General features: G+C 36.3%; 1 protein-coding gene across 1 annotated transcript; it reads left to right on the plus strand.

Annotated features, from left to right (window-relative positions):
- Nucleotides 1–1,590: 1,590 nt before the first annotated feature.
- Nucleotides 1,591–6,420, plus strand: LOC122011421 (serine carboxypeptidase-like 42). The gene is made up of 10 exons (XM_042567811.1): nucleotides 1,591–2,118; nucleotides 3,972–4,079; nucleotides 4,158–4,250; nucleotides 4,395–4,487; nucleotides 4,561–4,646; nucleotides 4,738–5,016; nucleotides 5,120–5,253; nucleotides 5,662–5,754; nucleotides 5,862–5,979; nucleotides 6,137–6,420. Exons 1-10 carry the CDS (start codon nucleotides 1,875–1,877, stop codon nucleotides 6,299–6,301), a joined length of 1,413 nt encoding a protein of 470 aa, XP_042423745.1. The 5' UTR covers nucleotides 1,591–1,874; the 3' UTR covers nucleotides 6,302–6,420.
- Nucleotides 6,421–16,776: the final 10,356 nt, after the last annotated feature.

Here is a 16,776-nt window from a genome sequence, read left to right on the forward strand (position 1 = left end):
AAAAACGCAAACATAAAGACGACCGCGAGTTCAAATGATAGAGTGCTTACACGACACTCTATTTTGCTGCAAATCATCATCATCGAAGCGCGAGAAGCTATTCACCCCCCCTCTCTAACTCTGAAGTGACCCAACATAGTGTATATTGAATAATTAAGGATATATATTAGGATGTAGTGCTAAAAGTGAAGATTTCAAGCGGATAAACTAAAGTGTTTTTTATAAAAATAAGGTTACATCAAATATCAACTTTAAGTCCTTATTTTTTATACTAATTATAGATGAATTTACTGGATACATCCAAGACATTAATAAACTTATTGGATACATCCAAGACATGTTATAATAGTGTATGTTATTTGTGGATAATTTTTTTTTAGATGAAATAGTGAATGATTAAATGCTTAATTCGAATTTTGACAGAAAATACTAGAAGCGAATTTTTTTAAGTTTAGTAGAGTAAAGAACAAATATATGAAATTTAATTTTAATGATATTAAATGTAATAAGATAATTATTAAGATAAGAGATGTCGAGTTATTTATAAATGAGAGATTTAAGTATTTATGATTATTTTTGTAAAATGATAGAGAGGTGGAGAAAAATATCTTATATAGAATATAAGAAAAATGGTTGAAATAGAGGATAACGTCAATGTAATTGTAAAGTAGCTTTGAAATTTATAAGAGTGTTCTAAAAAGACGATTAAACATGCTATATTATATGAATATTAATTATGACTCGAATACATAAATAGAAAATGAAAATTGTAAAGATAAGAATGATGATATTAAATTGGACGTACAAACATACGAGATGAATAAGATAAAAAATAAGAATATTATAGTGGAAATCAAGATTACATCTATTGAAAAAAAAATTATGAGAAATATATTTAAAATAATACGAAGGTAATGTAAAACTTGTCGAATAAGCAAATTAAATTTTTTTTATGATATACATTGGTCGAGAATTAATATCTACCCTATATTATTATGCAATCTAAAGTAATTTTCAAATAGTTGAAATGATTGTTACTAAGTTTAAAGAATTATATATATATATATATATATAAAATTAACAATATGTTTTATATAAAAAACTGTACTTATCAATATATTTACGACAGATCAAAAGTATCTTGACCATCAAATCAAAATCATATTCCCTCCACTTCTAGTTCTACCCATCATCACATCATCACATAAATCCTCTTTCCGCTCCCGTAAATTATCATCATCATCATGCCTGCGTGCATGCTCTATTTACCTCATCACACACGTCAAATCTTCCTCATTAGGCCTCCCTCAGCACACCATGGACCTTGCTGCATGCCTCCCTGCCCTACGTTTTTCCTTTGACCAGAAACGCTCGTCTCTCCACCCAGAAAAGGCCAGACAGGACCATACTCATATACACAGCCTTCCTCTGCCATCATCCTTGGCAAACTGCTTGCTTATCATTACCTCAACACGCGCTTTGAGCCACTCCTTCCCTACCTCCCCTTTGCCATTGTCTTTTTCTTGCAGTTGGCGGAGCCATGAAGCTCCTCCCTCTGAGTAAAACCTAATTTGTCTCCAACGGCTATTTCTCTTTCTTTTTTTTTTTCCCCCTGCCGCCTCTCTCTCTTTATGGCGCGGTGTCCCGTAACGTTAAATGACTGCCTGCCACCTCTGCTTCGGCCCTGCTCTGCTTGCCCACTGCAAGCAAGCTGTTCACTGGCCACTGGTCACTGATCGCGGCAGAAGCTTTTATCGCAAGTCTTCCCTTCCTCACCTACTACTCCGCAGCATTTACTCCTTCTGGCCCCCGTATTCTACGCGCCTCAAAACCTCAAAGCCAAAGTCGTGGTCTTTCTCTCAGGAGTTCGCCTCATGGAGCGGCTGTGGGCAGTGGAGGCGGTTGTGGTTGTCGTACTGGTGGCCGTGGTGGCGATGGCGGAGGGGTTTCCAAGCGAGGACCTGGTGGAGAGGTTGCCCGGCCAGCCGAGGGTGAGGTTCAGGCAGTTCGCGGGGTACGTGGAGGTGGACGTGCAGGCAGGGAGGAGCCTGTTCTACTACTTCGCCGAGGCCGACGGCGTCGCCAACAAGAAGCCTCTCACTCTTTGGCTCAACGGAGGTTTGTGTCTCTCCGCCTCTCCTGTCAAGATCGAATCTTTGTGCCACTATTGCTTGTTTCTCCCGTTGTTTTGCTCCATATGATCTCTCATGGCACTCGATCTTTATTGCCCTTCATCCGGATAAAGATGAACGAGGTTGTTCATTTGAAGGAGTGCCAGGGGCTAAAGCTTTACTAGTTTATTACTCACTGTTGCATTGCTTGGGAAAGCATACTTTATGAGCTTACACTGCTTGGTTGGCCTACAGTTTGCTTAGTTTTTCTCAAAAGAAAAAGCAAGCTGCTTTCTCTTTACTTTTGTTGTCGAGAAATCTAGTCCCTTGGTAGATTAATTGCATCCCAAGTGTCATGCATTGTTTGATCTCTTTGGATGATTTGCCACCATAACCATAACATTCTCACGTTTAGCATTTTTGACTTAAAGATTCATGCACTTTTTCAAAGTTACTAGACAGACATTCTTGCTTGCTCCCTTGTTTTTACATGAAAGCAATATTTTGGTTGAAGATGAAGGGGCTTTAGCATTTCAAATGAAGAAATCTGAAAGGAAAGAGAAAGCATCTCTAGTTTTTACTATGTAACTAAATACCCTTCTAAGTAAGAGAAGCAACATCATAGTTGATTGTGTTTGCAACTAACATACTATGTACTAGGAAACATCAAGGTGGTGTGTCAAAGACAAACACGATTTGGTCTCATTATAGAATCTAACTCTGAAGTAGAGCTTTTAAGGAGGTCACCCATCCCATAATTATTCCACACTAAGTGTAGTTAGCTACAACGTCTTATGCCAATATTTTATCCTTGCAAGTACAATACTAATAGTAAAGGTAGCGGTTAAAAAACTTTTTTGTGTTTGTTAATATAAGAGATATAAATACAATCAAAATAACAAACACAAAAAGATACAACAATAAAAAGATGCTAACAAAATATGGATTCGGTTATATGGATACTCCTACGTAATTTGGCTAACACACATGTGAGGAGCCTTGTTGCAGCCATTAATTCCTAAAGTTCAAGAGTTCGAAAGAATCCTTGAAGTATCTTATGCTGGCTACTCTCAAATCTCATATCGTGTAATTGGTGCAATTGAGGGAATGGAATGATGCGTGAACTTACCTTATGATAAAGAAATATTAAACTAAATTTAAGTAAACATATCTGTGTCATGGTGATTATAACAAAGAAATAATTTCATTAACAAGACTATTATTCGAGAGTGAAAGAAATAATTTCATCAATTAGGTGTTAGTCAAATAGATGATAAAAATGAGTGAATAGATATTAAGATGGTAATGTTCAAAGAAGACAAAGATGCTCCTGGGGCAATGGTGCAACGGCATGACACCTTGATTTCCATGGCCGGTGGAAAACTTCTATGAGGCTGGGTCGGTTACCATCGAGATTAGTTGACATAAGTTGGATACCTAATGTCAACTAAAAACAAAGGGAAGACAGAGATATTAAATGGTTAGAAAAAAGTGAGTATATTATTAGAGTGGAATGTTCAAGTTCAAACAAAATATTAGTCAATATACTAAAATCATATACCCTTGAATATCCGATATGGGATACTATTCATATAACTAATTCCAAGTGGTTAGGATATGTACAAGCCTGCTGCTGATGTCCCTATGATTCAGGATACATGATTTCTTCTGATGATGCCCCTGAAAGGTCCAAAATGGTTATTTACTTCGCCTTGGGTATGTTGTTTTTTGTCTTGGCCTCAAGTTCCACCAAATCAAATAATGTCTTTGCGTCATCTTTTGAATGAATTTTTCTTGCCAAATTGCCATAACTTGAAATGGATTAGAGCTAATAGCATCTAAAATTGATGCTATATGCAGGTCCAGGTTGCTCATCGATTGGAGGTGGTGCTTTTACTGAGTTAGGTCCATTCTTTCCAAAGGGCAATGGCCGAGGTCTCCGTAGGAACAAAGATTCCTGGAACAAAGGTGCTGTTATTTTTTTTTTTTTTGCCAGTGTAGGACATTTTCTGTCAACTTATTGATGTTTATGCCTCAATATCATAGTATCAAATCTTCTTTTTGTCGAATCTCCTGCCGGAGTTGGATGGTCTTACTCGAGTACAACTTCTGACTATACTTGCGGGGATGAATCAAGTGGTAGGTTTTAAACTCAAATACTAAACCTCGTTCTTTATTTTGTCGCTCGTAGTTATGTTAGTATCTGCTTGCTAATGTTCTGTTAACCAAGAACATTATCTCCCGTCCATATCTTGTCTGATAATTTTTATCTAAAATTGGAAGCCAATGACATGTATGAATTCCTGTTACGATGGTATGACAAGTTTCCGGAGTTAAAATCGAGGGATTTGTTTCTCACTGGAGAAAGCTATGCAGGTCAACAACTGAACACCTTTACAAAATTCTCTTGTTTTGCTGTAGTTCTTCACTGTTTTTTAAATTGTTTTAGGGCACTACATACCACAACTGGCAAATGTTCTTCTCAATCATAATCAACATTCTACAGGGTTCAAATTCAAGATTAAAGGAGTTGCTGTAAGAAAATGATTTCTCTAACGGATTGTTCAATGTCTTTGTATATACAGTTAAAAAAAATTTAAACACAAAAAGCTCTCTCATGACTCAGATTGGCAATCCACTTCTGAAGCTTGATAGGGATGCTCCAGCGACCTATGAGTTCTTTTGGTCGCACGGTATGATTTCTGATGAGATAGGCCTGACAATCATGAATCAATGCGATTTTGAAGACTATACCTTTGGTACTCCCCACAATGTTAGCAAAGTATGCAATGATGCCATTGAGAAGGCAAATGCTATTGTCGGAGATTACATCAATGAATATGATGTGATTCTAGATGTTTGTTATCCAGCAATCATGGAGCAGGAATTGAGATTACGAAAATATGTATATTTTCTGTTCAAACTATTCCCCGAATCTTCTAGTTTCACTACTGAAAAAGTCATGATCACTTGAATTCTTATTGCATTTGCTTGATTGCCAACCTCAGGTTACAAAGATGAGTGTCGGGGTAGATGTGTGTATGTCATTGGAAAGGAGGTTCTATTTCAATCTCCCAGAAGTTCAGCTGGCTCTCCATGCCAACAGGACAAAATTGCCATATTCTTGGAATATGTGCAGCGGGTAAGTTGTAGATATTATTTTGTAGAATTCTTTTTAGTTGTTTTCATGAAATTAATAGATTCTGATACGTGCATTGGAGAATTCATGTATCGTATTGGCTACATGTGACCTCAATTGCTCTAGGAAAATGGACGCTCAAACTCATGTAGTCTAGTGAAGCACTTCAGCCAAACTAAATCGACTCTAGGCATGTTGTATTGCCTTGGCAAGAATATAAACCATCTCAGTTGAGTCTCATCTGCTTCAAGTGAATCACTCATACCCTATGTCTGAATGTCACTTGTACTCATCTGGCTACGAACCCATTTACTTGTGCATGTCAGATCGACAATAGAAACATATCGATAATAAGCTTTAACAACTATGCTTAATACTTTCTTGACTCTTTGCTGATTTTGATTCTACCAGCCTCCTCAACTACAGTGACGCGGATGGAAACATCAACATCTTGCCATTGCTGAACAGAATAGTAAAGCATGAAATACCAGTCTGGATTTTCAGGTAAAGTCTTTTTTTTTTTTATCAATATCATAGTCCTAAACATTCTAGTATCAGCCTCTCTTCATTGTGATATCTTTATCATTTGCTTCTTGTTCTCTACTCTACAGTGGTGACCAAGATTCAGTTGTTCCTCTTCTCGGGTCTAGAACACTAGTTCGGGAATTGGCACATGACCTAAAATTTGACATTACTGTCCCTTACAGTGCCTGGCTACACAATGGTCAGGTAATGAAAACACCAAATGCATGTTGTTATCAAAATGACAATTAAGTTGCAACTTGTTCTTGGAGATTACGAGTGAATGGTCCTAGTTGAGCGATAACGAAGATCTGGAAATATTGTATCCATACTAATGGGCATTCTTCTCATTATGATTTGCAAGGTTGGTGGCTGGGTGACTGAGTATGGTAACCTGTTAACTTTTGCGACTGTAAGAGGTGCATCTCACATGGTTCCATTTGCGCAACCAGCTAGAGCTCTTCGCGTATTCAGTTCGTTCGTTCATGGCCAAAGGTTGCCAAACATGACATATCCTCCTATTAATTAACTAGGCACTGCTCTATTTAGGTTCTATTTTCAATGGACAGAAAAAATTTCTGAACCTGTTGATAGATCTTGCATTTGTAACTTCTGTTTATGCTATAATAAAAGAACTTGTTCCTAATTTTCTATCTGAAGTTGATGTTTCAATCTAGAAGCTATGGCTGGTTTTCACATGTTATTATTCTTTATGTAGCTCATCATATATGTTTTAGTTATGCAACTTGAATGAAAGTGGAGTCATCTTTGACATTTCATCGACAAACACTTACCCTTGGGTTTGTTTGTTCTTGAGTTAAGTTCCATAAATAATCTAGGATTGTGGATTTTCCTGAGTGATTCACTTTATGATGGCTATGTTAACATGTGGGTTGTTTTCTCATCAATAGTAATATTCACTAATCTCAGCAACTTTTCCAATGATTGGAGGTGTCTATATATATATATATATATATATATATATATATATATATATATATATTTATTTATTTATTTATTTATCAGTTTTCATCTCCTGTGATGATAGTCCTGTGGTTTTGTGCGGTTTGGTGATGTGACAAGTTCCATGTTGTCATCTGTTGTGGTGAGAAGTTGCTAATGCGTGCAGAAAACTTTTGACGCACAGAAACCCATTCCTTACATTTTCCTCTCTGCAGAACCCTAGTCGCGTTGCTCCTCCCTCTCCGAATCGGCTCTCTCGCCGAAGTTGGGATGCGAGCTCTCTTGTGGTGATGCGCTACGTTCTTGTCCTCTAGTTGCCCTCTCTCGTTGAAGCTATGAGTCTCTCTCGCAACGAGCCCTCTCCTGCCGCGAGCTCTCCCTTGCCGCGAGCCCTCTCTCAATCGGCGAGCTCTCCTTCGACACGAGCCCTCTCCTTCCTGTCTGTGATCAGTCGTCGATGAACTAGGGTATCACTCTCCGCCAAACTAAAGTTTCGCCTCAACAGAACAGGAAGTTGATTGGTAAAAGCTCCTCTCATTTATTGCTGCAGGAAGTTCATTTGGTGCCTTGTCAAACATATGATCCAAACATTTAATTGAACTGAGAGATTGAGCTTGGGGATTCTCCCTTACAAATTCAATTTTTTTAACTCTTCGTAAAACTTAGCTTCTTCTGATATTGCTACTGTTTGCTTAATATATTTTTTGATGGATGTGTCGTTAGGTGTACGATAACTTAGAGCATTGATTTGAATGATTGTAATGCATGATTTCAAAGTTTTGTGGCTTCTCTGCTCCTTTTCTCTAGAATGCTTTTTCTTTTTAGAATGTTAGCTATTGAGTTATAATAGATCAGAATGTTAGCTACTGAGATATAATAGATCTAGCTAAGGATATAGTACTTTGAAGCTCTATGAATGTTGAAGTTTTAAAATTAACTCACGCTGTAAGTTTAGATGTCTCACTTGATTCTATGCTTGCATTTAAAATTGATTATACTTGAAAATGTGTGTTCAACCAGTAATGAATGTGATAATTAAGAGAGATTGAATATGAATATAACTCCCTTCATTCATTTGAATGTTGTAAATTTTAATATATGAATGTTGTAAAAAAATTTAATCTAATTAATGAAAATTTTGATTATTAGGTTGCTATTTCATGACATCATCAAGTTATAACAACATCGACAATACGAGATTTCAACCTGTAACATGTAGGGACTGTGGATAGAATATTTGTGTGTGTTTCTAAATCAACCAAGAATTTTGGAATACAACATTATAGATGTGGACAACATGGATAGCAAAAGCGGGTGACTACCGATACTAGTTCATCCTGCAAAATTGAAAGTGAACATCATGCTTCTTATGGACATAATTCGGGAATAATCAAGGTACCGAAATTCATTAGGATATTAGTGATACTAGACTTGATTCTCTTAGCGATAATCCTGATTTGATTGTTAGTTCATCTGGTTATTTAGTGTTGTAATATAACTGGCTAAATGTTTGTGATTCTGGACACAAACTTGGTTTGTTAGTTTATATCATTAAACATTGTTGAATAATAATGGTGTTGTAATTTCAACTTATATATTGTTATAATTCCTTGCTTCGGTTGAGTACTTGTTTCGCCATGTATCTCGATCGACTCTTAAAGACCCACGTGAGTGCTTGCAGTCTTTGCATTAAAAACCATAGTCTAAACCTTTCCCCATCCACAATTGTCACCCTTGTAATTTTGGATCAAGTAGAGTTGTTAAATGCTTGCTAGTATTTAGCATTTAGCATTTAGTTAACCCTGCACTTTTTATTGGAAGAAGATGTAACACTTTAGCTTTTCGTTTATATGTAACTAATGGATTTCACAGAGTAAACACTTAATAGAAGGACACAACTAAAAGTAATAGTTTAACAATAGAGATCGGCACACAGAGTACAACCACTTAATAATTTTATAGAGATAGCATGATGTGTATTAAGGAATTCAAAAAGTAATGATGCAAATTGATGTTACAGATGTGGCAGATGTCAATTGATTCTCAACCAAAATATCAGAGAAGGTAGAAACTACCAACTAGGCAAAATTAGTGTTTTATGCCCCCTCCTCACAAGCCAACATTGTACATCTTTCTTGCAAGACATACAAGACAATTATGCCTTAAATAAGAACAAAATCAACAACCCATGACAACACAGTTGAAAACAAAGTCTCCAAATTGCATAATGACAATAGTCTTCCACTCAGGTTGCCCTTTGTTTGGAGCCCAAGAATACAATTTAATCATCCCTCCGTGAGATTCTAGAATTCTCAATAAACAAAGCCTTAACCTAAGAGGATTGTAGAAAGACTAATTTTTCACATAATATGTCATTCATAATCCTGTAAGTGTTTACATTATGAAGGAAAATGCCAATATGCATAGATAATTTGTTAGAAAGAATATTTGTTAAAGACTAAGATTTCAATGAAAGAAAAAAAGACAATTTGTTAGAAAGGACATAGATGTATATCAACCATAAATAATTACACCATCCTATCGCATGTTATTAGAACTAGCAAAATAAATATAATTTATTAATTTCATTTTCTTAATAAACAATAAACCACTATAATTTAACAAAATAAAATTTTAATAGTATCCGCTATAGATCCCAAATCAAGTTCATGTGTATCGTTAAAACCGATATGATTATTATCTTCAATTGATCTGATAATTGATACATTATCATATACAAAATATAATAAAATTAATTTATGTTTGCAAGAAAAAATATAATAAAAATACAAAATAGAATCGACACATACCGTTGCTGCAAATTGGGACAGTTACACTTATCATGTGATACTCCTCGATGTCAGCATCCACGATAAAGCCTGAAATTTGAGGTTGATTTCTCGTTTGATGATTTCAATCTCTTTCCACATCCTTTAGTTGTTACTACAGAATGATCAATAATACTAAGACCATCATCAATGATTTTTTTTTTACTTCTATCATTGCATGTTGTACTACGGGACATCTCTTTCATTTTATTGTAGATACAATCGTATTGTTCATCCAAGAAGGTTGTCCTCTCATTACTTATAGATGCATCATCAACTAATACTGAAGCTTTATAGGATAACCTCAAGTACCTCGACATCAAATACCTTTCTAAATCTGGATCATCAATGAAATTTTGCTCCCCTAAAGCATATATTACTCCAACTTTTGCATTTCGTGTCCATTGTTTGAGTATATACATATCAGGTAAATAAAACACTTGGTTGATATGAAAAAAAACTAACATATGTCTATATGGAATGCTCTTAAACTTAAATTTCGTGCAGCTACACGATATGTAATCCCTTTGTTTGTCATGCCTAAGTACTCTTGATTTTGAGAAAGAACTTTAAAATTTCATCATATGGTGAACCGCTAAAGCAACTCCTGTAAATGTTTGTTGCACATAATAACTATATCTCTCGATCATTTCACTTTGAAACTTCAATCATTTCTTTTTTGTGTACAACTTAACCATTTGAGTTTCCATTGGCCAGGTTGTCTTAACCTTGGGATGATCATTCATATCAATATGATCTACAACTAACTCATATATCTTTGGTGTCTCAGTGCTCTATTAAAATGAGTAATAAATCTATTAATGAGTTCTTATTTGAGACATATTTCTAAAAAATGCATATGAGCCTTCAGATCTTTGACTACTTGATATTCCTACAGAAAATACATGACTAAAATATGCTGGTACCTATCTATGTCGCAATTCATATATCAAGGACAACCAATTATTTTTCTCTAAATTAGCACACTTGATAGTCTCTTCCCATGACTTCTCAAAATCATTAGGTGTTATAGAATTTGCAATGACATTTTTTATGCTGTGATAGTGGTTTCGAAAAGTCAAAGTGTCTAATTTATCTAGAAATTTGTTCAATATGTGCCATAAATAATATCAATGCACTGTTTTAGGAAAAATTTGTGTAATAACTTTTGTCATAGTAGGATCTTGATAAGTGATAATAATGTTTAGTGCACCTTTAGACATCACTTCTAAGAACTTTGTAAACAACCAAACAAAAAACTCAGTTTTCTTATCACTAAGAAACCCACAAACAAATAGAATTTTTTGATGATGATGATTACACTACAACAAAAATGTTAAAAGACAACACCATAAAGACAATGATTTTAAGAGAAATCGTTGCGAATTTAGCCAAAGACAACGGTTTTGTTGAGATGTATACTATAAGCCTAGCTTTTGTATGAACATATGTTTTGAAATATTTTGAAATGAGAATTACTTTGGTCAAATATTTGCATTTTATATTTATATATATGTTAATGCAGTTGTCTATTTAATTTATATTATAGATAACATGATGTGTGGTGCCACACAGAAGATCATGTTATCGGTTCCTTATAAATTATAAATAGTAACTCATAACCAAGATGGATTGGGGAAAACCATTGGAACGGTTGTAGTGTAATTTGGTATTACTCTGTCTTGACTATAAAATTACACTAGTACACTATGTGTGTATTGAGCAGGTCCATTTGAAGTTGTTTGATTTGTACTGACTACATAAAAGAACAGAACCTCTATTATTATGGATGCGTGTCCTCTTAATCCCTATATAATAACAAGCATGTATACTTAGTATTTATTTCTTTAACTTATCAATGGGTGAGATTTATTCGTTAAATCAAAGGCCCGATGAGTTGGGAAATAGTACTGTTTATATGATGTGTTATTGATTATAGAGGAAATCTGTGTCCTAATTATTTAGGCTGATGATATCCCCTAGAAAGCTCATAAGGATTATCATGTAAACTCTGCAAGTGGACTTAGCCCGACATGATAATAAAGTTGAGTGGTACTATTCTTGGAATCAGATATTAATTAATTGGGTTGTCAGTAACTCAATTAATTAATGGGCATACGATATCTTAAACACAAGGAGATTAACACACTCATGATGTAACGACCACCCTTCTTACTACTACTACTACACTCTAAGGATGACCGTTACTTGACTACTAACTCTACTTAACCGGTATGATTAAAAATCACATGGAAACCCTACCGAAAAATTTCGGCAGAGTCTCCCAGGTACCGGTAACTATAAACCAAGATAAAAGCATAGTATACATCAGCCACAGGCGGCTGGTACATTTATCAAACACCCACGCAGCTAAATAAGTATCAAACACACAAATATCTACTTACTAAACTGAACTCATCCTACATGCAATCTAAACAGAATAATCTCAATGACATGAACTTAAAATACAACTCAAATGTTTACAATAACTAAAATGCGGAAACTAAAATTAAAACTTCTTTCCTAGTCCCAAGGCTTCCATAGTCCTGGCATCACACATCCTTCGAACACCTCCTTGACGCCTTCCTTTCTATATCTTTTCCTTTCCTGTATCTGTAGTAAGAGGAAATGCAAACTATAAGCAAAATGCTTAGTAAGCGCTATCTAACTCACAAAAACTCGATATGCATGTGAATATACTGAAAACTAAAACGAAATGCTCAACAGAAAAACTACTCATGCTCATCTACTAGTAAATAAACAAACATACTGAAGTGTTAAACATGTAAAGCTACTCATGCTCTTCTAAGAACAGTAAGTTAATCTAAATAACATGCTAGCATAAAAGGAAAACTAAACTTGCTTATTTTAAGACAAAGTGAAACTTAATTCATTTGTTCTAAACTTATTCTTTTATACCTTTATACTTATGTGAAACTCATTTTGTTTGTTCAAAAACTTATACTTATAATACTTCAAAATAATAATCAACTTCTTCTTGGGCCTGACAACTGTACTTGCTATGCGCGCATCCCTAACTAGACCCGAGATAGCTGGTCCCGAATCTAGTAGGGTTTACTAGGTTATCTAAACCTAGGGACCGACTATGGGAGCCCAGCCCAAGGACTACTGAGAGTCCTGCATACTAGGTTATCTAAACCTAGGGACGACTATGGGAGCCCAACGCAAGGACAACTGAGAGTCCAGTACAGTGTCACTGATAAAAGTAAAATACTTGTTATCTTTTAATACTTCTAATATATAATGTCTCGGTATTTTAATAAGCACATTATGTGCCAAAATCCCTAAAGTCTTGACTTTGGGATCTACTTAATTAAGGCCTTGACCTTTTTATTTCTTTTCTTTATCTTTCTTATACTTGTTAATACTTCTAACAAAATAATGCTTCTTTAAAACTAAAATGTTTAACAAAAATCTGCATATAAGCTTAATAAAACTCTGTTCTAAAATTGGAGTTCTGCATGCAACACTTATCAAAATTTTCAAACAATACTTATAAAAATCTGCACTGCTACAAAATGCAAAAATCTGCACTTAATAGGTTTACACTTCTAAACTGTTTCCAACAAAGCAAAGCATAAGGAAAAGTTATCTGAGTAGATGTCAAGAAGAGGAACTAATTGACAAGTTATCATATATTACTGTATTGATTCGAAGATACATATATAAACTTGTGTTTATGAAGAGTGGTATTGCATAATGATAACAAATGACTAATAAATCTCTTTATAAAGGAACTACAAATTGTTATTGACTTTCATAATGATATACATACTGATATCATTGCAGTTATTCTAAATACATCAGGATGATATGTTAACTGAGAAATATTTGTCAGTTACATATTTAATGGTGCCACTAGTCACACCATTAACTCCAAAACATTTGATATTATCACTACTATTAGTGTGACCAATTTATTATCTCTGTTATGGCATAAACGACCGAGAAAATAAAGCAAACAAAAATCTTGAATACCAGCCTATACAACAGAGGTTAAAGGTGACCAATTCGAAAGATTCACTCTTTTAGTTGTTCCTATTTATTTAAGGAAACCCAAAGCTCAATCTACAATGCTTTCAAATACAAGGCTGGTTATATTCACAGCATAAATTCAAAACCCTAATGCTACAAGAAGGATTGTTCATGCTTGGCAAGGGAGTAAAGAAGAAAACAAAGTCACGGACTGCTGCAAACCCAAACTATATCTGTTCTTTACACCATGTGTCATGGCAACAGGAGGTCTTATGACATGCCACAGCTGTAATGCAAAGGAGAAGGCAAACCTCGATCCTACTCCCAAATCTCTAACAAGCTACATCTGTCCAGTGTATTCCGAAAGCCAAAAAAATGCAACCATATTCATCAGGCATGCTTCCAACAACTAAAAGGAGGCTAATCTAATCCGGAAGCAAGGAAAAACAAAATTCCAACATCCTCAATTCTCCACAACTAAAATCTGAATTCAAGTTATAAAGCTTGAGGTATAAAACCATACGTTTGAACTTTACCCATCCTGGTCTTTCTTTGAAGGTCACGGCAGAATCAATGAATCCCATGGTCATCGAATAAAATTCACAAAACATAGCGCGCTAGAAACCAAAATAGGATTCAAATCCAACCACACTGCATCTAAACCCAAAACTACTCTAGGGTTTTCAATAAGCTCCGAGAGAAACAAGAAGCTAACAAAAATCCGAACTACTCCTACCGTAGGTGAGAAAACGCTTACCTTACTGTTCTTGAACTCACAGCCGGCAAAAATCCCTTCTAGGGTTCGGAGGAGCCCACGATCTCGGCCTTCCTTCTGTGCCCGCGTCTTCTCTTCGACGAGAAGAGCTCGGATCCGTGAAGATCTCACGGAAAGACCCCTTGGCCGGCGCCGGAGATGAGCCCTAAACTCGCCTCTGTTTTCCGCTCAAGGGGAGTCGCCGACGCGAGAGAGGAGAAGAGGAAAAGAGAGAAAAGAAAAATAACTTAACCCCTCTCTTACTTATCCTTTTATAATCTAGGGTTATAGCTTAAGACCAATTCGTGATTGATTTGTTCACGAAACATCGCTTGGTCAGCTGGAAAGGCAGATTCCCGAAGGTCTCGGGTTCGAGCCGCCCTCGACTCCTTTTTAAACGGAAATTTTATTTCGTTTCTTAAGACTGCTTAACTATATTTAATTCCCTTAAATTATAACAAAACAACCATGGATCAGCTGGTTGTCTGAGTTCGGTTAAGACTCGGATTCGGGTCCGAGATCTTGGGTTCAAAACCCGACTCCAACATATTCTTTTTCTTTTCTTTTTTTTTTAAACTTCTTCCTCTTGGTAAAAATATCAAACTAACTCCAAAAATTACATAAAAATACGCTAAAATTTTTTAAAAATCCCTAGAATATTTCTATGGCATTTCTAAATATTTTTAAGAACTTTTAAAACTCTTAATGAGGAAAATTGGGTCGTTACAATCCCCCATACCTTATAAAAAGTTCGTCCTCGAACTTAGAATAATTCAGGCAAGTGGGTACTTGTTAAATTTGGCAAAAGAAATCGACACAAAAGAGTGGGTATCACCAATATCAAATAAGACGGTAGCTAAATGTAAAGGGTAGGTATTTGACCTGTGACTACCGTGGAGGTACCGGCAGCTTCTTCCTTAGTGAGAGAAAATACTCTGGCATTGATTGGAACGGGTGGGGCTTCCAACCTTTCCTGACCGAGATAGGGTCCCTCTAGTGATGTTGTCATGTAGTGTAACTGTGCAGGCTTGCCTTCATATTGCACTAACTGTTGCTGAGGTGCCTTAAACTTATTAGGACATGCTCTAGCTAGATGTCCTTCTTGGCCACATGAATAACATCCGGTCATACCCAAAAGACAGCCTCCTGGATGCGATCTCCCGCATTTAGGGCAGGAAGGGAACTTAACCTGCTCGTCTATTGGACCTCCCTTTTGGCTGCCTCCTGTATCCCCTCGTTTCCTTTAGTTACCCTTGTCATTCCAATTCTGATCCCTTGACTGAGATTTCTGGCTTCCCACTGTCTTGTTTTCGATCTTGATTGACTTGTGTTGCTCTTGCTGCCCCTTGATGTTGTCCAGATAGTGCTCAGGGACTAATGCTCTGCTGACCAGCTCTTCGCCAGTCTGGGGCTGGTGAGTTCCACTACTCACATTAAGTGCTATTACTGGTCTCAGCATCCTGAGCATCATTCTGACTCGTTCCTTTTCCGTACTTACTAGCTCTGGACAGAGACGGGCTAGCCTATTGAATTCTTGTACTGCTTCTTCCACCGACATGTCTCCTTGTCTGAATTCTATAAACTCCTCAAAATGCTTATTGGTAATCCGTTGACGGAATAATTCTTCGTAAAACTCTGTCTCGAAATCAACCCAGCTTATATGATTGACCAATCTCTTGCTCTTAACTCTCTCCCACCACATACGAGCATCACCTGATAGGCAGAAAGAGGCACACTTGACATTCTCGACTTCTGGCCAGTCAAGAAGCTCCATGGTGCTCTCCAGTGTCTTAAACCAAGCTTGAGCATCCCAGGGCTCAGTCGTGCCTGAGAAACTTTCTGGCTTCAACTTCAACCACTGTATCAGGTAGGCTTCTTGTCTTCTAGGTGCTGTGGGGACTTCCAGAGCAGCTGGTGGAACCTCAGTCACTACTGGAGTCTCCACATTAACAATTGGAGAAGTGGGAGGGACTGGTTGCTGATTCGCCATCAGGTTGACGATCACTTGTTGCTGCTCCGCCACTTGTCTCTGGAGTTGAGCAACAACTTCAGAGAGATTTGGTTAAGCTATTCTGGTCTCTTCGTCTTCCTGTGCTCGACCCTCAGTACGAACGGTATGGGGACGTCCTCTTCTTGACATCTAATTATGTAGGAGAGAACAAAACTAAAATCATCTCTATTCTTCCTAAGCATATGTATCCAAACATAGAAACAATAAATCAAGAATTTTTTTTCTTACTTAACCGCATATAAGCAGATATTCTACACCGCAATTAATAAGCATAAAAGAAACATTAAATACTTTCTTACTTGAAGACGGCAAGGATGGTGCTGATGTATGATGCTAGAGAATGGGAACTGCTCTGATACCAACTGTAACGACCACCCTTTTTACTACTACTACTACACTCTAAGGATGACCGTTACTTGACTACTAACTCTACTTAATCGGTATGATTAAAA

Source organism: Zingiber officinale, chromosome 8A (genome assembly GCF_018446385.1).
Source record: "Zingiber officinale cultivar Zhangliang chromosome 8A, Zo_v1.1, whole genome shotgun sequence".
Lineage (NCBI taxonomy): Eukaryota > Viridiplantae > Streptophyta > Magnoliopsida > Zingiberales > Zingiberaceae > Zingiber > Zingiber officinale.

Bases quoted from the DNA above. Each gene is read 5' to 3' on its own strand.
- LOC122011421 (XM_042567811.1), top strand. From the start codon at position 1,875: ATGGAGCGGCTGTGGGCAGTGGAGGCGGTTGTGGTTGTCGTACTGGTG. The intron at 4,488-4,560 runs GTCAACAACTGA...AAATTGTTTTAG, and splicing joins CACTGGAGAAAGCTATGCAG to GGCACTACATACCACAACTG. The intron at 5,254-5,661 runs GTAAGTTGTAGA...TGATTCTACCAG, and splicing joins TCTTGGAATATGTGCAGCGG to CCTCCTCAACTACAGTGACG.